The sequence below is a fragment of the Chiloscyllium plagiosum genome, unplaced genomic scaffold (genome assembly GCF_037043375.1).
Source record: "Chiloscyllium plagiosum isolate Xiang-an unplaced genomic scaffold, Cpla_swu_hap1 HiC_scaffold_26, whole genome shotgun sequence".
Classification (NCBI taxonomy): domain Eukaryota; kingdom Metazoa; phylum Chordata; class Chondrichthyes; order Orectolobiformes; family Hemiscylliidae; genus Chiloscyllium; species Chiloscyllium plagiosum.
The window spans coordinates 48,479,272-48,500,652 of NW_028270164.1; the positions used below are offsets into that span (position 1 = coordinate 48,479,272).

The following is a 21,381-nucleotide window of genomic DNA, read 5'->3' on the forward strand; positions in this document are numbered from 1 at the left end:
TCCCAAATACTGTGGCTAACGTGAGGGAATGTCCCTAAAGCACCATTTGACAGTCTGAGCCACACTGGAATCAGAATTTTTAATACATCGTGTCAGAAGACCACACTCTAAGTAAAACAAATTACTGCAAATGCTGGAAATCTGAAATAAAAACAAGGATCGCAGCAAATCTGGTAGCGATTGTGGTAAAACTGGAGCTAATGTTTCAGTTCAAACAGTTTGCTTTGGAAAGCTGATGTCATTGGACTCGAAACTGTCACTGGTCCCGTCGCTGCAGGGTTCATTTAACCCGGTGTGTGTCCACAATACAGGTAGGATACCCGATCGTCACTGCCTGCTATCATTTCCTTTGGCTGTGTGTCCACAATACAGGTAGGATACCCGAGCGTCACTGCTGCTATCATTCCCTTTGGCCTCCAGGCAGCCAGCTGCTGAACATCAAAGATAAATGAAATACAAACGGGCCAACATTTTCAAGCCTGCAAATCTCAACAGACAACAATTTCAATGAGCTACGAACGTTGAATGTTCCTTGAAAGAGACAGATAACAAAAAGGTGTTTGACACTCTTATGGGTCAGTAGCCCTCATCAAGGCTACTCTCTCCAGCAGAAGTCAATGCTTAGCCAACCTCCAAACTGACACTGCACTAGTACCAGACCACCTCTCCAGATGAGATCAGCTCAATAAGGAAAGAACCATGACATGCACTAAATACCACTTGTAACATATCACTGAGTGCTCATTTACCCTCAATTCACTGTAAATCTCCAGTTCCTTCCACCAGATCATTACTCCACTAGTTCACCAATGGACGTAAGGAGAGGAAATATGCACACCACCAAAACTAGATTATGTATGTTGGGTGGTCAACCAGGAGGCTGGAAGAACACAGCAAGCCAGGCAGCATCAGGAGGTGGAGAAGTCAATGTTTCGGGTGTAACCCTTCGTCAGGACCAGGTTACACCCGAAACATCGACTTCTCCACCCCCCCCCCCCCCCCGATGCTGCCTGGCTTGCTGTGTTCTTCCAGCCTCCTGGTTGTTTACCTTTAAGTTATATCTTTCTGCTTTGTTTCCTTACTCTTAAATTATTCAAAATGGCATTAGATTGTTGCAACATTGGAAAAGCTTTTTACTGTATTTTACTGTCTTTCTCACTGTAAAAAGTGTGTTACAATGAAAGTCATTCAATTCAATAAATAGGATGAAGTTTAAAATCACACCACCAGATTATGATTGGATTACTCAGTGTGGATACAGGCCCTTCGGCCCAACATGTCCACACTGACCCTCCAAAGAGTAACCCACCCAGATCCATCCCCCTCTAACTAATGCACCTTACACCACAGGCAATTTAGAATGGCAATTCACCTGACCTGCACCATTGGACCGTGGGAGGAAACCGGAGCACCTGGAGGAAACCCACACAAACACAGAGAATGTGCAAACTCCACACAGTCGCCCAAAGCTGGAATCGAACCTGGGTCCCTGGCGCTGTGAGGCAGCAGTGTTAACCACTGAGCCACCAAGCCACAGTAGTCAATAAACTACTGGAAGCTAAGAGATCATTTAATAGCCAACAATAAATATTTAACAGAACAAATTGAAGGAGAACTTCAGCAGGTCAGGCAGCATCTGTAAAGAGTGAAAACAGAGTCAACATTTTGGGTCCAGTGACCCTTCTTCAGGACTCAAGAGTTAGTTTATAATCAGGATCGATAGTGGAAAAATAATACTGGATGGAATTACAATCAAATTGAACAAAAACTGAGCTCACAAGTGGTGCAAAAACAGTCTCATCTACACACAATAATCTTCTATTTAACTGTAGAACAGAAAACGCTGCGAAAAGTCAACAGGTCCAGTAGCATCTATGGAGAGTGAAACAGAATTAATGTTTCAGTGTAAGATATTCCATCAGAACTGGATAGATTATCGTCCAACAGGTTTATTTGGAAACACTAGCTTTCAAGATGCTACCTCTTCTTCAGGTGGGCGTGGAACATGACCATAAAACACAATTTATAGCAAAAGGGTTACAGTTTCATTGAGTTGTAATATGTGACACTAATGATCCATGACTCTGTAACCCTTTTGCTGTAAGTTTGCATCATATGATCATATTCCACAACCACCTGATGAATAGGCAGCACCTCGAAAGCTAGTGCTTCCAAATAAACCTGGATTATAACTGGTTTATTTTTAACTTCGTCCAGCACTGGCATCTCCAAACCATAAATAGATTGTTGAGAGGTCTTTGAGGCCCCCAATTTACAAACGGCTTACACGCAAATACAATCCCAGTGTTAAAATGTTAAAAACCCAGCATATAAAAATTACCTTTATTTATAAATGGCTGGTTTCCATTGTCCTGCACTGTACTCCAATTTGTGTATGGACTTCAGATCAGAACCCATTCGCAATCAGGGGACTGCATCTGTCTGGTAATGTCCTTGAAGATAGTAGAGTAATAGGGTAGGGGAATGGGTCTGGGTAGATTACTCTTCAAAGGGTCAGTGTGGACTTGTTGGGCCAAAGAAGCCTGGTTTCCACGCTGTAGGGATTCTGTAATTCTTTGAAAAGCCTGGAACATGCTAACAGAGCAGATATAATATCAATGTTTAAGAATCAACTTGACAGATCCACGAATAGGTGGAAAATAGAGGGGCACAGACCATGTAATAGCAACAGGTTTTTAGGTTTAAGAGCTGTAGAGTCAAATCAGACAATCCTCAGTGTGGAAACAGGCCCTTCGGCCCAATAAGTCCACACTGACCCTCTGAAGGGCAACACACCCAGACCCATTCCCCAATTATCCTATGTTTACCCCTGGCTAATGCACCTAACCTACACATCCCTGAATACTATGGGCAATTTAGCATGGCCAATTCACCTAACCTGCACATTCTTGGACTGTGGGAGGAAACCCACACAGACATGGGGAGAATATGCAAACCCAACAGTCGCCAGAGGCTGAGATTGAACCCAGGTATCTGGTGCTGAGAGGCCAGCAGTGCTAACCACTGAGCCACCATGTGACAATGCAGGCTTGGTGATGCAAAGGACCTGCTCCTATGCTGTCTGGTTCTCCACCTGTCAGTTATGCATTAGTAAGACTGCACCTAATACCTGCAATCATCAGATTACCTCAAGGATGGCAGGCAGGCCAGGCTGTTTTAACTCTAGCGTAGAGTCAAAAGTGACTAAACTGAAACATCCATGACCTTGAGACCCAAGGGAAAGTTGAATGCTTCCTCTGCTGGGATAATCTAAAACTGGGTCATTTAAAAAATTAGGGGGGAGGGTCACCCCCTAATGGAGATAAAGCTTTTACTTTGGGTTCTATAGTCTTTGGAATTCCCTTCCTTAAAATACTACGGATGCAGAATCTTCAGCAATAAGACTGGTTCAGTGGTTAGCACTGCTGCCTCAGCACCAGGGATCAGACTTGAATTCCACCCTCTGGCGATTGTGTGAAGTTTGTACCTTCTCCTTATGCTGCATTGGTTTCCTCCCACAATCCAAAGATATGGATGCAGGCTACAGAAAATGTCCCATTCTATCCAGAGCTATACAGGCTCAGTGGATTAGCCATGGGAAAACACAAGGGTAGAGTTGGAGGTTGGGTCTGGATGGGATGCTGTTTGGAAGGTCAGTGTTGAGTCAATGGGCCAAACTGCCTGTTTCCATACCATAGAGATTCTATAATCTTATTAGTTAAGGCAGAGGTAAAGATTGATTACCAAGAGAGAGAAAGATTATCAGGGTTACACAATATAGACTTGATGTTATTGAATGGTAGCAGACTTAAAATGGCCAAGTGGTCTATTCTATTCCTTGGTCATTGGTGGCCAGCTTTCATTGATTATACACAAAGGGGCTGACAAGTGGATAGAAAATGCCCTTTCCATTAGCACTCAAGAGTCCATGATAATTAAATAATAACTAATATAGAATGGAGTACTTTTTCAGAGGGGATGGCGTGTGTATGGAGCTTTGCCTGAAGAGGAGGAAGAAACCCTGAGCATATTTTAAAATATATGCCCTTCTAATCCCCTTAACCTGGAGGGTTCAAAATCAACAGCTGTAAGGTGAGGTCAAATTGAACAACTGTTTGCCACTCAGCATAGATAGCTTGACTATCCTCCTGTGCAGTATATCTGTTGCAACCCACATATAAACCATTACAGGGACCTCTCAATGCCCAGCCACTGAAGGTCATCTGCTGCCTTCAAAGAAATTAATGGCATTATACTACTCAGGAGGAAGTGAGGACTCAGATGCTGGAAAAGCACAGCTGCTCAGGCAGCACCTGAGGAGCAGGAGAGACAACATTGAGCATGCTGATGAAAAGCTTGAAACATCAACTCTCCTGTTCCTCAAATTCTGACTCTGGCTGTGCTTTTTCAGCACCACAATGACCATAATACATCTCGGGCAACCCATATGTTGACAAATTCCTGACCCTGGTAATTCCCTCAATATCAGAGGGATTCATGTTAACTTACTTTTAATTCAAGACCTGAATTTGAGTTCAGGATTAGCACTAAGCAGATCAGGCGTTCCACTTGAGAGACTGAAGTGTCAGACTTGATCTTTGTGATGTCAGCTCTTGTCTAGTACCCATTACAGCTGGTCAGGGCTTGTACATATACTGAACAATAAACCCTAATGTTTCAGTCACTTTTCATGACTACCTGGTGTCCAGCTGGATTCAGACAGATCACATCACCTTATGCAGTGCGAGTGCAGTCTGGTCCTTCAAATAGAACCTTAACAGCTTCATGACCACCCCAGGACCTTAAACTGCTATGCAGTAGCTTCTTAACTGATCAGCAACACACCAAATGCTGTACAACATTTTATTCAAAAATATATTACAGCAAAAGCCACTCAGTAAAGGCGCTGAGGTTTGCCCATGCTGCTCTTAATGTAGAGGGCACGCACATTCTGCCAATTCTTTTTCAGCAGTGAAACCAGGAAGTTGATTGCTAGATGAATGTTGTAGACAAGCTCCTCTTCAGTCATTTTAATGTGGCCCACTGCAACTGCCAAACACAGCACCTGAGGGGAAGAAAGACGGATTAAACTACATTTCAGATGGCTCAACTCCTAAACAACCATACCAACTCTGAAGGAGTTTTTGTATCAAAGTCCAGATGAACAGCACTTCAACAGGAACAATCTAACTATTATGTCCCCCGCAGTCTACATCAGTAGATCATTCATATCTACTGCAGTCTGCATAACCCTCAGGCAACTCAAACCATTTTCTTCAACACCCTGTCATTGGCAAAGCAACGTGGTAACATTGCCAAACTCTGCAATAGTTCAGGGATATCCTTCCTGTCTCTGTTGAAGGCACTGGCTCAATTTAGCCTACAGTTACATGATCATGTACTATGTTTCTAGTCAGAGGCAAACTAAATCTCATCTGAAAATCACAAATTCCAACAATGTAAACAGTACCCCAGCATCAGCTGATTCAGATCCACGGAAATATCACCAATATTGTTACTGGGAATGCCAACACATTAACAGCAGTTCAGATTTTCAATGGCATGCAATATATAAATCACTCATTGCTGTCAGCTGAATCCCCTCTAGAAAGTTATACCACACCCTGGTCAGGCTGAGCTCCTAGAGCTGGTTCCATATAGTTGTGCAATTTAATTCCAACAGATCAAATACCTTTTTCATCTGGAACTTGATAGTTGATTTGACTTCATCCACTTTAGTGAGCATGTTTTCGTTGTGAGTGAGGAGGGAAGGGAATTTGCCTGCCTTGTTCAGACCAGGACCCAGAATACGAGGAATCTGTTTAATAAGGGACTCTGAGGCAAGGAAGGCATCGTACTTTTTTGCTGAAAAGGAAAAATACTCAATCAGAATAGCACAGCATTGGACTGGCCCAATTTCACCACCTTAAGCATTTATCCAATTTTCAAAGGTCACCTCTGAATCTATATCCATCTGGCTCAAGGCAGCAAGGTCACTAACACATACTGACCCTGCCTATTGGCACATCCCAAGAACAAACAAAACTGACTCCATAACAATTTGTCCCATCTCAAATTCTAACCAAAGGATTTCTCTTCTTGTCTTCTGGCTCACTGCTCTGCTTTAACCCCATTTCCATTGGAAGCACATTTCTCAATGTAAATGAAAACAAATCTCTTAGCCTGAACTGCTTTTGCAATCCAACTTCTACAGCCCATCATGACAATAATTCCTCCACCTGGCCCATTTGCAAATATTTTCAGCACCCTAGCTAAACTCTTTCCAATTTAAAGGCTCGTTTGATCATCAATGCTGAAAGTTGAATGTGACTATAGGAGGAATGGTTAGGTGGTTTGCATGACACCAAAATATATGTCCAGATAAAGATCATATCAGCACAACAGGATCTTGATCAGATGCAACAACAGGTAAAGCAATGGCAGATAGTTTAATTTGGATAAATGGGAGGGGTCGTATTTTGCTAAGGCAAACTAAGGCAGGATTCAGAACCAAGGTTGCAGGTGCATAGTTTCTTGAAAGTAGAGTCACAGGTAGACAGGGGGTGAATGCAGCATTTAACTGCTGTATAGGACAGTGGTGAGACCACTTTAATACCGTATATAATTCTGGTTACTCGCCCATGGGAAGAATGTTGTGAAACTTAACAGTGTAGAAAAGATTTACAAGGATATTGCCAGGACTGCAGAGTTTGAAGCTTGGATAGGGTAAATAGACAAGGTCTTGTCCCAGGGGTGGGGCAGTCCAGAACTAGACTAATTGGACATAGGTTTAGGCAAAGAGAGGAAGATTTAAAAAGGGACAACCCTTTCTAGAGGGTGGCGAGTTTATAGAATGAGCTGCCAGAGGAAGTGGTGGAGGCTGGTACAATTACAGCATTTAAAAGGCATCTGGATGGGTACATGGAAAGGAAGGGGTAGTAGGACTAGATTACGTTAGCATATCTGGTCAGCATGGACGAGATGGACCAAAGGGTCTGTTTCCTTACTGCACATCTGACTCGAACCACACGTGGTGTGAACAGACTTGTCATTCAGCAAAGCAACAGAAATATTTTCAGAAACAAATGAATAAACCGAACCAAGTCCCAACACAGACAATTTGTCTCGTTTCATTTATCAGAGGTAGACGAGAATGAGCAAATCTGTACAACCTTTAATGGAGGCTTAACGGAGCTGAATAGGAGTAAATTCTACTGGAAATGGGCATGAATGTAACTTGAAAATAAATCCCATTTAGCCATCTGCAAGCTGAACAGTTCCTGGTCTATGCTGAATAGTCAATTTCAAATAAGTTAACGAATTTGCATTCAAGAAATTGAGATGAATGCGCTGTTTTGTAAACAGATACACAGCCACTGAACTGCAAATGCTTCTGATCTGAAAGTCCTATTTAAGGCCTCTAACCTTTCGTAATTCCACGTTCAGGTGAATACCATGATATTCGAACCAGTCCTAAGTGTCATTCTTAAAATTACTTCGGGCACATAGACAATAGGTGCAGGAGTAGGCCATTCTGCCCTTCGAGCCTGCACCACCATTCATTATGATCATGGCTGATCATCCTCAATCAGTATCCTGTTCCTGCCTTATCTCCATAACCCTGGATTCCACTATCCTTGAGAGCTCTATCCAACTCTTTCTTAAAGAAATCCAGAGACTGGGCCACCACTGCCTTCTGGGGCAGACCATTCCACACAGCCACCACTCTCTGGGCTCTCTGGGTGAAGAAGTTTCTCCTCACCTGTCCTAAATGGCCTACCCCTTATTTTTATGCTGTGTCCTCTGGTTCGGGACTCACCAATCAGCAGAAACATGTTTCCTGCCTCCAGAGTGTCCAATCCTTTAATAATCTTATATGTCTCAATCAGATCCCCTCTGTCTTCTAAACTCAAGGGTATACAAGCTCAGTCACTCCAATCTTTCAACATAAGATATTCCCACCATTCCAGGAATTGACCTCGTGAACCTACGCTGCACTCCCTCAATAGCCAGAATGTCTTTCATCAAATTTGGAGACCAGAACTGCACACAATATTCCAGGTGCGGTCTCACCAGGGCCCCGTACAGCTGCAGAAGAACCTCTTTGCTTCTATACTCAATCCCTCTTGTTATGAAGGCCAGCATGCTATTAGCTTTCTTCACTACCTGCTGTACCTGCATGCTTGCCTTCATTGGCTGGTGTACAAGAACACCTAGATCTCTTTGTACTGCCCCTTTATCTAACTTGACTCCATTTAGGTAGTAATCTGCCTTCCTGTTCTTGCCAGGAAAGTGGATAACCATACATTTATCCACATTAAACTGCATCTGCCATGTATCTGACCACTCACCTAACCTGTCCAGGTCACCCTGTAATCTCCTAACATCCTCTTCACATTTCACCCTGCCACCCAGCTTTGTATCATCAGCAAATTTGCTAATGTTATTACTAATACCATCTTCTATATCATTAATATATATTGTAAAAAGCTGCGGTCCCAGCACTGATCCCTGTGGTACCCCACTGGTCACTGCCTGCCATTCCAAAATGGAGCTGTTTATCACTACTCTTTGTTTCCTATCAGCTAACCCACTTTTAATCCAAATTAGTACTTTGCCCCCAATACCATGTTCCCTAATTTTGCTCACTAACCTCCTATGTGGGACTTTATCAAAGGCTTGAAAGTCCAGATACACTACATCCACTGGATCTCCCTCATCCAGCTTCAGTTACATCGTCAAAAAAATTCAAGATTAGTCAAGCATAATTTCCCCTTCATAAATCCATGCTGACTCTGACCTATCCTGCTACTGCTATCCAGATATGTCCTAATTTCATCCTTTATAATTGACTCCAGCATCGTTCCCACCACTGAAGTCAGACTAACTGGTCTATAATTTCCTGCTTTCTCTCTCGCTCCTTTCTTACAAAGTGGCACAACATTAGCCACCCTCCAATCCGCAGGAACTGATCCTGAATCTATCGAACTCTGGAAAATAATCACCAATGCATCCACGAATTCTAGAGCCACCTTCTTCAGTACCCTGGGATGTAAACCATCAGGCACATACTGATTACAATATCCTAGCAAGCCTAGAATGCCACAAGTGGATAACTGGGTCTCTTGTTCAGACTGATTTTCTTACTGATCATACAACCCTATAAACCAAGATCACAAGCTACTGAATTGCACTCCTAAACATTCAATACCTTTAATTAACATACAATATGTAACTGTGCATGAAAATCAACACAATTAAAATCTTATCCAATGATTCAAATGTAGTGCTCAGAATCTAAACTGCAGCAGTTCTCTCCTGGCTCCCACCAAATAAATGCAACAGAAATGCAGATGTTAAACATTTCCAAACTGAACTCCAGAATGCTCAGGTTCCAATTACAATTAGCCTCCAACTCACCCAGCTTCTTGACCATTTTCTTATTTTTGTTCAGCTTCTTCAGAGCTTCAATGTCCATGTGAGGGAGGTCAGCAGCCTTCGCTTCATCACAGTGCTGCTGGTCACCAAGCACACAGATGGAGAACTTCGGCCGAGGGGCACTCTTTAACCTAAACCAGCAGGACATCAGAGTCAAACTTCAGGATGTGGTTAAAACCCAGATCATTCAAAGGAAGCTTTTGTGAATGTCTTACCCTAGCTGGCTTCTCATGTGTCTTATCCACCAGCAACTTACTCCTTACAAATGGTCGGCAGGATTGGCAATACTGCCTCCCCTAGCCTCCCCTCATGTTTTAAGACCCAGGGTACGGGTCCGTTCCAAACCCCTTGTGGAGTGGAACTACCCATGTTTTTCAGTAGCACAAGGTGAACAGAAAGAACATTTACTTGTTTGCAAATGGACAAAGCCAATCACTATTCACCAACTTGTGCACTGAGAACTGGGTTAGCAATAAGAAGCCGAACCTGACAGTGCCAGAGAAACGCTTGTCCTTTTGAGGGTCATAGTTCTTCAGGCTGATCTGTAGCTCCACAGTCTCCAGGAACCTAAACAGAAGATATTCCCATCAGCTATGCAGACAAAGAAAGATCAACTCACTATACAAAACTTTTCAGCTGCCCAACAGTCAGATGTAGGAAAATTGGCCATTGTGGCACTATACATCTCAATACCCTGATCCTACATGTCCTTTGATGTCTTGCACTTAATGGCAAAGCTTTCACAGCCTTCTAGCTTAAAGAATTCCAAGATTCACTGCCCTGAGTAAAGTGGTTTGTCTTCATCTGAGTCCTGAATGGCTTATTTTTTTACTGAGACACTGGCCCTCTGGACCTAGACTCCAAAGTCATGCATCTACATCTATGCTACGTTAATGCCAAAAGACTACAACATCCACTTTAGGAAGCAGACAGGGCCTCAACTCTCTCGCCTTGGGTGGTGACATATGGGGTTAGCCACAAGCAGCTTCAAAACAAGCAAGATCCGCAGCCGGACCAGCGTGTGACAAGTTTTTGTGTAAAAGAATAGACAAGTGCTGGTAGAGAGTTTGACCAATGGTTAAAGCCAAGCCCAAAGCCACCCTCAACACTCATCTAGTATCTGCCCACCCAGGCAAGGATCACCTGAGAAGCAAGGAATTGGGTTGATTTCTCCTTCCTGGAAGAATGATGCTAACTAAACAGTACAATCCTGCTCTAGCCTTTGCAGCTATGCTCCACTGGGGTTTACACAGTACTTATGGCACACGGTAGACATGGTCATACAAACACTACATGACTGCCAGGACTATGCCTGGACAAAACCCTTCTACAGACTGCACATCACTACTAAAGGAACTAAACTATATCACATGCAATTTCAAACATGGTAAAAGCAATAAATATTAAAACTGTCTATTAGGAGTTTAAAAAATAAATTGAAATTGTGTTCCAGGATACACAGCTCCACAAAGATTTGCCATGATTGAGGAAATTCCTCATCACAGCCCCATATTGTATGCCCTATATTCTGAGACTGCCCCCTGGCTCCAGATCCCATAGCAAGGGGAACCATCCTTTCTACGCCTACATCTTTCAATTTTATAAACTTCCAGGAAATCACCTCCCTTTCTCCTAAATGGGAGAGGTTAGAGGCCTGACCTCCTCTATCTCTCAAAAGGAACCCACATCTGAAGTCTGGTTAACCCCTGCTACACTCAGAGGTATACCCTTCCATTGGCAAGTAGAAGAGAATTGCACGAATGGGTGCAGGTGCAATTTAAACAGCATTCTGTACAATTGAAACAATTTATTTGCTTCTGTATTCAAATCCTTGTACGTGACAAAGCAGGAGACTTACTTGCGAGGTTTCTGTTGGGATCCCTGAAGGACCTCTCGGACAGCTTCGTACAGGGTATCACGTGAGACTTTGCTGCTTCATCACAAAGAAAACATCACAACTTAAGTTCTGAAACAGCAATTCATCTAATTCTTAAACCATACCCTTGCATAACTGAACTCAATAGAAATGATTGAAGGTGGGCTTTAGGCTAAGGAAAAAGTGAGGACTGCAGATGCTGGAGATCAGAGGCCTATCACCCCCACCTTGACCTCCCTCCACCTATCGCAATTCCAATGCCCCTCCCCCAAGTCCCTCCTCCCTACCTTTTATCTTAGCCTGCTGGACAGACTTTCCTCATTCCTGAAGGACTTATGCCCAAAACGTCGATTCTCCTGTTCCTTGGATGCTGCCTGACCTGCTGCGCTTTTCCAGCAACACATTTTCAGCTTTAGGCTAAGGAAGTACCATTACGCATTCAAAACATGAATGGCCTATGAAGAGAATCAGTACCATACCAGCACTTCATTTTTTTTCAGATCTCCACCATTCACAAGACAAGAAGCAAGCTAATCAGCCTGAGTGTGCCATGTTACTTCATGAGATCTGCTAATCCGATTACCTTTAATTTAATTTCCCCATCATCCTGGAATCCCTCTCTCATTACAGTACGTCAGACTTCAAAATACTTAACCACCGAGGCTCCACAACTCACTGCAGAGGGATTTCACAGACTTACCAACTTCATAAAAAGTGAATTCCTAACCTTCATCCTAGTGAGCAATCCTTACTCAGATTACATCCTCTGGTTCCAGACTCTTCTAAAAGGAGAAACAAACTACCCAGATCTGCACTGTCAAGTACCCACCACCCTGCATAACAAGAATCTTCTTTCAGTAAGATTGCCTTTACATCCAGTAAATACAGGTCCAACCTAGTCAACCTCTTAAGTCAAACCCTCTATACCATGGAATCAACCTAGTGAATCTTCACTGTTAATATGCCTTTCCCTCAATTAGGGGAAAATTGAAAACTGCATTGGGGTTGGCATTTAGGTTGACCTAAACGTTTTGGTCTCAGAATTTCAGATGATGGGGAGACCAGGTCAGAGATGCACAGCAAAGAGACTGCCATGCAGACCAGACAGCCTAAATTAATATAGCCCATTTGCCAGCATTTAGCCCATACCCCAGATCTTTCCTATTCATGTACCCATCCTGGTGCCTTTTAAATGTTATGGTACAAGCCTCCACCACTTCCCCTGAAAGCTCAGTCCATACATGCACCACCCTCTGCATGAAGAGGTTGCCCCTTGAGTCACTTAAATCTTTCACCTCTCAGCTTAAACCTATACCCTCGGTTGCTCGACTTCCCCAACCCAGGGAAGTCATCTTGAGTATGTGCTGATAATGTGTTGCTGGAAAAGCGCAGCAGGTCAGGCAGCATTCAAGATGCAGGAGAATCGACATTTCAGGCATGAGCCCTTCTTCAGGAAAGTATGCGCCCAGCCCATGCCCCTCCATGATTTTATAAACCTCTACAGTCAGCCCTCAGCCTTGGACAAAGTTAAAAATCACACAAACCAGGTTCTGGTCCATAACCTGGTGTGCAGTGATTTTTAAACACTGTCCACCCCAAGCCCAACACCTGCACCTCCACGTCTCAGCCTTGGAGAGTGGGAGAAGTGCAGATGCTGTAAAGTCAGAGTTAATAAAGCATGGAACTGAAAAAGCACAGCAGGTCAAGCAGCTGAAAAGGGGGAAGTCAGCGTTTCAGACCAGAACCTTTCATCCAGTGCTGATTAAAAGGTGCCGACCTCAAACGTTGACTCCCCTGATGCTGCCTGACCAGTGACTCTGTGACCTGCTGAGCTCTGTCCAGCTCCACACTTACATCGCCACCCCTCAGCCTCCAGGGAGAATATCCCCACAGAGTGAGGAGACAAAACAAATGGAAGATGAATCGGGTGTACAGGAGTTATGACAGGGCTAGACCTCAGGGATATGGACACTGTGTTGTGAACTGGAGGCTCTGGGCTATGGGGAGCCCCCCTGGGCCCTCAGTCACAGGAGCTGCCGGGGCCTGGAGACAAAACGGCACGGGATTCCGCGGCAGAGACGCCATCGTTCCTAAATTCCGCAGTAACTGGTCGGTAAGGTCAGTGTGGGCCCCTCCGATGGCAGCCCGGGGCCGGTGGTGCGCTCTAACGGGGAGGATGGCGGTGGATTGTCCGAGCAGCCTGCGGCCTAGCCTGGCCTCACCTCATCCTGACGGTGACTCCGGTAAAAGAGGCCGCTCGCCCGGAACTGACCGCTTTTATAACCGGACCGGCTTCCGCCTCTCGCGAGGGTATTCAGCGATCATCATTTCTCTTTATAATTTAAATTAAAACGACGGGTTTACATTTTATTTCTCGTGTTAAACTGAAGACAGCATTGAATTATGAAAATTTCTTTCCAGCTGTAAATTGTTGCTGTGCAACAGGAATTCCCTTCCCCTGGCAAGAGTCCCCTCCTCGGAAGGTCCGGGGGTTTTAAACCCCCACAGAATACAGCAGCTTTTCCAAATATTAAGTTAACATACAACTGGTTTAAATTTTATTCACATTTTCACACATAATTGAAACGGATTTCCAATTTACCTCACAGCTGCTAAGATTACACCTTTGCTTTTTATGTATTTCATGTTTACAATCCTTTTAAAATGGGGATATCAGAATTTTAATACTGCTTCTGAAAAAGTTATATATTTGCCTTTATCTCATCATTAAAGCTTTTAAGAAACTCAAAGTTTGTGAGAAGATTTGTAGCTCGGGTGCTGTTTTTAAGAAACTGCCTATAGTTACTTCTGCACCCTTATGGCCAGATTAAAAGGAAACTCGATTTTTTTTCTCAACAGATTATTTTAAGCTCTTTTTCTTTAAAGGGTAAGCAGATAACAACAGGTCTGTAACTATGATTTCAGTGATGAGAAAGCTTTTAGGAATCATAACATAGGCCAAAATTAAGTTAGTTGCAGAAACAGATGAGTTAGGAGAAGCCAGCATGGTTTGTTAAAAGCACACTCAGTTTTTTGATGTTCTAAGGTAATGGAGAAATGGCTGAAATAATGAGGAGACAAAGTCCTCATGGTATCATTGTTGGAATGTTAATCCAGAGACTCAGGTGATGTTTTGTGGACACAGGTTTGAATTTCATCACAGCAGATGAAAATGTGAAATTAAGAGTCCAACGATGACCAAAAAACCATTGTCAGGAAAAATCTATTTGGTTCACTAATGTCCTTCAGGGAAGGAAACTGGCACCCACAGCAATAAGGTTAGCTATTAACTGCCTTCGGGGGATGGGCAATAGCCAGTGACGCCCATATCCTGTCAATGAATAAATAAAAATAGGAAAAGGCACTAGGAAGGTGCCACACTTGGCTTGTCACCAAGTTGATGCGGATGAAATTAAGGCACCATGGGTGACAGTAGTGATGAACAGATATTTATTGCAACACACAAGATGCTCTTGGCAATTGTTTGCTGTTTTTAAAAAAAGTGTTTGCTCTAATATATGCCTTATGCCGAAGGTATTTGGCTGTTAACAGCTGCCAAAAGATATTGAGGTCATAAGGCACGAATATTATGTCTGTGACATGAGTTAGTGGTCCAGATTGCAATAATTACTTGCATTTAAATAATCCCTTAAGTCTAAACATGCTTCCCAGGAACACAATCAGAGAAGAATTAGTGAACCAAAGAATGGCCTGTTACAAAGTCCAAATGATTGTTCAAACAGGTTGGTTTTCTGGAATATCAAAAAATGAGGAAAGAGACCTGGCAAAAAGATTTGGAAGGCAAGGTGAAGGCAGAGCGGTGGACGTTGCCTATATGGACTTCAGCAAGCAAGACATTTGTAAAAGGTCTGTATGGTAGACTGATTAGTAAGGTTAGATCACAAGAAATCCAAGGAGAGCTGGCCATTTGGATACAAAGTTGACTCAAAGTCGGACACAGACGGTGATGGTGGAGGATTGCTTTTCGGAATGGAGGCCTGTGACCATCTATATGCCACAGGGTTCAGTGCTGTGTCCACTGCTTTTTATCATTTATATAAATGATTTGGATGTGAATATAGGAGGTATGGTTAGTAAGTTTGCAAAATTAGTAATATAGTGGACAGTGAGAAAAGGTTATCTCAGAGTACAACAGGGCCTTGATCGAAGGAGTGGCAGATGGAGTTTAGATAAATGTGAGGTATTGCATTTTGGAAAGTCAAATCAGGGCAATACTTATACACCTAATGGTAGAGTCCTGGGGAGTGTGGCTGAACAAACAGACTTTGGGGTACAGGTTCATAGTTCCTTGAAAGCAGAGTCGTAGGTTGACAAAGTGGTGAAGAAGGTGTTTCATACAGTTGCCTTTATTAGCCAGTACATTGGGTAAAGCAGTTGGTATCACATGTGTGGTGCTGGAAAAGCATAGCAGGTCAGGCAGCATCCGAGGAGCAGGAGAATCGACATTTCAGGTAAACGCCCTTCGTCTGGAATGAGGCTATGAGCTGAGGAGCTGCTGAGATAAATGGGAGGAGGGGTGGGGCTGGGGGGAAGGTAGCTGAGAGTGCGATGGGTAGATGGAGGTGGGGATAATGGTGATAGATCAAAGAGGAGGGTGAAGTGGATAGATGGGAAGGAAGATGGACAGGTAGTACACGTCATGAGGGCAGTGCCGAGTTGGAAGTTTGGAAGTGGGATAAGGTTTAGGGAGGGGAAATGAGGAAACTGGTGAAATCCACATTGATGCCGTGGGTTGGAGCATCCCGAGGCCAAAGATGAGGCATTCTTCCTCCAGATGTTGGGTGGTTAGTGAGTGGCGACAGAGGAGGCCCAGGACCTGCATGTCCTTGGTGGAGTGGGAAGGGAAACTGAAGTGTTTGGCCATGGGGCAGTGGGGTTTGTTGGTGCGGGTGTCCTGGACATGTTCTCTGAAGCTCTCTGTAAGTAGGCGTCCTGTCTCCCCAACATAAGGGATACCACATTGGGAGCAACAGATACAGTAAATGACATGTGTGGAAGTGCAGGTAAAATTCTGGTGGATGTGGAATATATACACTTGGGTTAGGCTAGTTCAAAACCAGAGGGAATAGGTTTAAACTGAGAGGGAAAAGATATAAAAGGGACCTAAGAGGCAACATTTTCATGCAGAGGGTGGTGCATATATAAAATGAGCTGCCAGAGGAAGTGGTGGAGACTGATACAATTACGGCATTCAAAAGGGATCTAGATGGGTATGTGAATAGGAAAGACTTTGAGGGATAATGGCCAATGCTGGCAAGTGGGACTAGATTTATGTCGGATATCTGGTCAGCATGGATAAGTTGGACTGAAGTGCTGTTTGAAAACAGTACGAAGTAATGTTTTATTAAATTTTGCACAAAAGTGCTAAATTGAAATAATTGTAATCCACCAACATTGTACAATCCATATATTTCAAATGTGTGGTAATTATAGTTCAATCTTGCAATAAGATGATACCTGTTTCAGTTTGTTTTCAAGATTGCTTCAGGGGAGGAGAGACTGAGTTACAGAATTTCACAATATCAAAGAGAATTCCTTAACAAAACATTGGTTGAAAACCACTGCCTTATCCTGTCCTTAATTAAGTCCTACTCATTACTCAAGCTAGTGGTGATTGACATCTGCTGATCCCCCTTCCATTAGACATGGAAATTACTTTAGAATTTCCTCTTTTTAAACAATGTTTAAATAGTCGATAGTCACAAGTGAGGTGCCGGAAGACTGGAGGTTGGCAAACGTGGTGCCACTGTTTAAGAAGGGCGGTAAAGACAAGCCAGGGAACTATAGACGAGTGAGCCTGACCTTGGTGGTGGGCAAGTTGTTGGAGGGAATCCTGAGGGACAGGATGTACATGTATTTGGAAAGGCAAGAACTGTTTCGGGATAGTCAACATGGCTTTGTGCGTGGGAAATCATGTATCACAAACTTGATTGAGTTATTTGAAGAAGTAACAAAGAAGATTGTTGAGGGCAGAGCAGTAGATGTGATCCATATGGACTTCAGTAAGGCGTTCGACAAGGTTCCCCATTGGAGACTGATTAGCAAGGTTAGATCTCATGGAATACAGGGAGAACTAGCCATTTGGATACAGAACTGGCTCAAAGGTAAAAGACAGAGGGTGGTGGTGGATGGCTGTTTTTCAGACTGGAGGACTGTGCCTAGTGGAGTGCCACAAGGATCAGTGCTGGGCCCTCTACTTTTTGTTATTTACATAAATGATTTGGATGTGAGCATAAGAGGTACAGTTAGTAAGTTTGCAGATGACACCAAAATTGGAGGTGTAGTGGACAGCGAAGAGGGTAACCTCAGATTACAACAGGATTTGGACCAGATGGGCCAATGGGCTGAAAAGTGGCAGATGGAGTTTAATTCAGATAAATGCGAGGTGCTGCATTTTGGGAAAGCAAATCTTAGCAGGACTTATACACTTAATGGTAAGGTCCTAGGGAATGTTGCTGAACAAAGAGACCTTGGAGTGCAGATTCATAGCTCCTTGAAAGTGGAGTCGTAGGTAGATAGGATAGTGAAGAAGGCGTTTGGTATGCTTTCCTTTATTGGTCAGAGTATTGAGTACAGGAGTTGGGAGGTCATGTTGTGGCTGTACAGGATATTGGTTAGGCCACTGTTGGAATATTGTGTGCAATTCTGGTCTCCTTCCAATCGGAAAGATATTGTGAAACTTGAAAGGGTTCAGAAAAGATTTACAAGGATGTTGCCAGGGTAGTAGGATCTGAGCTATACGGAGAGGGTGAACAGGCTGGGGCTGAGGGATGACCTTATAGAGGTTTACAAGATTATGAGAGGCATTGATAGGGTAAATAGACAAAGACTTTTCCCTATGGTCAGGGAATCCAGAACTAGAGGGCATAGGTTTAGGGTGCGAGGGGAAAGATATAAAAGAGACCTAAGGGGCAACTTTTTCACGCAGAGGGTGGTACGTGTATGGAATGAGCTGCCAGAGGATGTGGTGGAGGCTGGTACAATTGCAACATTTCAGAGTCATTTGGATTGGTATATGAATAGGAAGGGTTTGGAGGGATATGGGCCGGGTGCTGGCAGGTGGGACTAGATTGTTAAAAATCACACAACACCAGGTTATAGTCCAACAGGTTTAATTGGAAGCACACTAGCTTTCGGAGCGATGCTCCTTCATCAAAGTGATAGTGGAGGGCTCGATCGTAACACAGAATTTATAGCAAAAATTTACAGTGTGATGTAACTGAAATTATACATTGAAAGATTGATTGTCTGTTAAGCCTTTCATCTGTTAAAATACAGTGATAGTTTCACTTCTTTCATGTGTAAATCACAAAACCTTTTTTTTAAAGTTGCATTCTCGGGTTAGCTGTTAACAATGGTGATAGCTAGACAATATGTTGAAGGTGTTGGCCCCCTGTGTTCTCTGTTTATGCCATGATGTTTAGATTGATTCTAATCTAAAAAGTGAGATAACGGAGTTTTACATAAATTCATGCAGTTTTTGAGCTCAGAGTTCTACATGAATGCATGCAGTTTTTGAGCAAAGTACAATGTAACTCTGCAAGTACAAATTCACCCCACAAATATATGTGTGTATGTGCGTCTTTGTTTGTCTGTGTGAGTGTGTCTGTCTGGGGTGGGGGTTGTGAGTGTGAGAAAGTGTGTGTGTGTGTGTAGTGAGTGCAGAGTGTCTTAAGTCTGTGAGGGGGTGCATGTATGAATGTGGGAGTGTATGTGTGTCTATAAGGGTGTGTGTTGGTATCTGTGTGCGCGTTTGTGTGTACCTGTGTCCGTGTATGTGACAGTGTGTATGTGTAGGAATATCTGTGTGTGTGTGTGTAGTGCAATGGTGATCACCTGTAATGTGACATGAACCCAAGGTCCCGGCTGAGGCTCTCCCTATGGGTACCGAACTTAGCTATCAGCCTCTGCTCGGCCACTATTTTCTGCTACCTGTCCCATAGTCTACCTTGGAGGATGGTCACCCGAAGGTCCGAGGCTGAATGTCCTGGACCACTGAAGTGTTCCCCAACTGGGAGGGAACACTCCTGTCTGTTGATTGTTGTGCGGTGCCCATTCATCCATTGTCGTAGCCTTTGCTCGGTTTCCCCAATCTACCATGCCTCCACTATCACCTGATGAAGGAGCATCGCTCCGAAAGCTAGTGTGCTTCCAATTAAACCTGTTGGACTATAACCTGGTGTTGTGTGATTTTTAACTTTGTACACCCCAGTCCAACACCGGCATCTCCAAATCGGGACTAGATTGGGTTGGGATATCTGGTCGGCATGGACAGGTTGGACCGAAGGGTCTGTTTCAATGCTGTACATCTCTATGACTCTAATGTTCCATGACCTCTTCCCAATTCTAAACAAACATGGCAGAAGTTAGAGCAAGACTTCAAAACCAACAATACAATAGTGATCATCTATCTTTAGTGATGTTGGATACAAGCTAGGATTTAGGGGCAGAATTAGGCCATTCAGCCCCTCGAGCCTGCTCTGCCATTCAATAAGATTTTGGATGTCGTCTCAATCCTGTTTTCTTATCTGCACCTGCATGGTATTTCAGTGCTCTGTACAGGTGCAAGAAAACATTCCCACTTTAATATTGATTTTTTTCTTGCAATAAGTATCAACTTTCGTTTGCCTTCCTAATAACCTACTGCCCCTGCAAACTAACTTTTTATGATTCACGTACCAGGACATCCCTTTGTGCCTTCACTTTCTGCAATCTATCCCGATTTAAATAATAGTCTGCTTTTCTATTCTTCCTGCCAAAGTGGACAGGATCACATTTATCCTTGTGATACTCCACCTGCCAATGTCTTTGCCAACTCACTGTCTCTATTCCTGTGCAGATACATTGCCTTTTCTTGATAACCTACCTTTCCTACCCAGTGCGGTGTCATTGGCAAATTTAGTTGCCATACATTTAGCTCCTGCATCCATGTCAATTATGTAGATTGTAAATGGGAAACGCCCTAGTACTGATCCCCATAACTAGATACAGTTTGTGGAGGTGCCAGTGTTGGACTGGGGTGGACAAAGTTAAAAATCACATGACACCAGGTTATAGTCCAACAGGTTTATTTGAAAGTACAAGCTTTCAGAGCTAGTGGGGCAGGTACATATGACGCAGAGTTTATAAATAAAACATCACAGTGTCATACAACTGACGCGATATATTAGACAAACCTAAAGGGCTGTTAAATCTTTTCACTTAATGGTATGGTCCACTCCCTAGGTCCTTACTATTAAGTGCATAAATCATGCCCTGATGTGCCTTTCCAAAATACAGCGCCTCATGTTTATCTAAATTAAACTCCATTTGCCACTCCTCAGCCCATTGGCCCATCTGATCAAGATCCTGTTGTAATCTGAGTTAACCTTCTTTGCTGTCCACTACATCTCCAATTTGTGTTCTTTCACTCCTGAGCCTGGGCTTGGGATGGGCTGGGAGTGGGAGGTTGTTACTTAAACTACCAAATCAAACAGAGATCACACTTGGACACATAATTTTTGAGGCTTGTCCTCAATGTATACTAAGCTTACTCTCAAATCTTTTTGCAGAATCAATAAATTTAAACACAAATTTCATATTGTCATTTAATCCAGTACCTGCTGTAAATTTTCAGTCTGGGCTGGTACCCCTTTAATTACATCCTTTGATTGTTAGTTCCACTGTGATTGGAATGAGGACCAGGTAGATCTCATTAACTATGAGGTCCCTGATTGGGGTTGTTAACCAGAGCTGACCAGGGAGCCCTGGCTGACAGATATCAACAGGATATTCAGAGTCTCCTCATTCTAGGGATTGGATCTGAGCTGGCTGGTCCATGCAATGTAGACCTGTCAATAAAGGTGTGACTTGGGTGACAGGATACTGGCCTCTGTGCAGTTATTTTACAGGGCATAATCAATTTGCAAATTATTTGTAAAAGGAGATTACAGGGTCAAAGTATTCTGTGACTCCACCCAGCTATGACTTTGACCTGATGTTATCACACAATATACCAGAAAACAAAAATCATTTTACATTGTTGCAGAGATTGGCTTTTAAAGCAA

The 21,381-nt window shown here is 43.3% G+C and overlaps 1 protein-coding gene across 1 annotated transcript; it reads right to left on the reverse strand.

Annotated features, from left to right (window-relative positions):
• Nucleotides 1–4,849: 4,849 nt before the first annotated feature.
• Nucleotides 4,850–13,557, reverse strand: rpl10a (ribosomal protein L10a). The gene is made up of 6 exons (XM_043717005.2): nt 13,537–13,557; nt 11,297–11,368; nt 9,925–10,005; nt 9,421–9,569; nt 5,693–5,865; nt 4,850–5,065 (listed from the first exon to the last, which is right to left on the reverse strand). The coding sequence occupies exons 1-6, from the start codon at nt 13,539–13,541 to the stop codon at nt 4,895–4,897; spliced, it is 651 nt and encodes a 216-aa protein (XP_043572940.1). The 5' UTR covers nt 13,542–13,557; the 3' UTR covers nt 4,850–4,894.
• Between the last annotated feature and the right edge of the window lie 7,824 nt (nt 13,558–21,381).

Excerpts from the sequence above, each read along its gene's own strand:
- rpl10a (XM_043717005.2), bottom strand. Across the intron at positions 10,006-11,296 it reads TCCCAACAGAAACCTCGCAA|GTTCCTGGAGACTGTGGAGC; the intron begins GTAAGTCTCCTG and ends TCTTCTGTTTAG. Across the intron at positions 9,570-9,924 it reads CGTTTCTCTGGCACTGTCAG|GTTAAAGAGTGCCCCTCGGC; the intron begins GTTCGGCTTCTT and ends CTGCTGGTTTAG.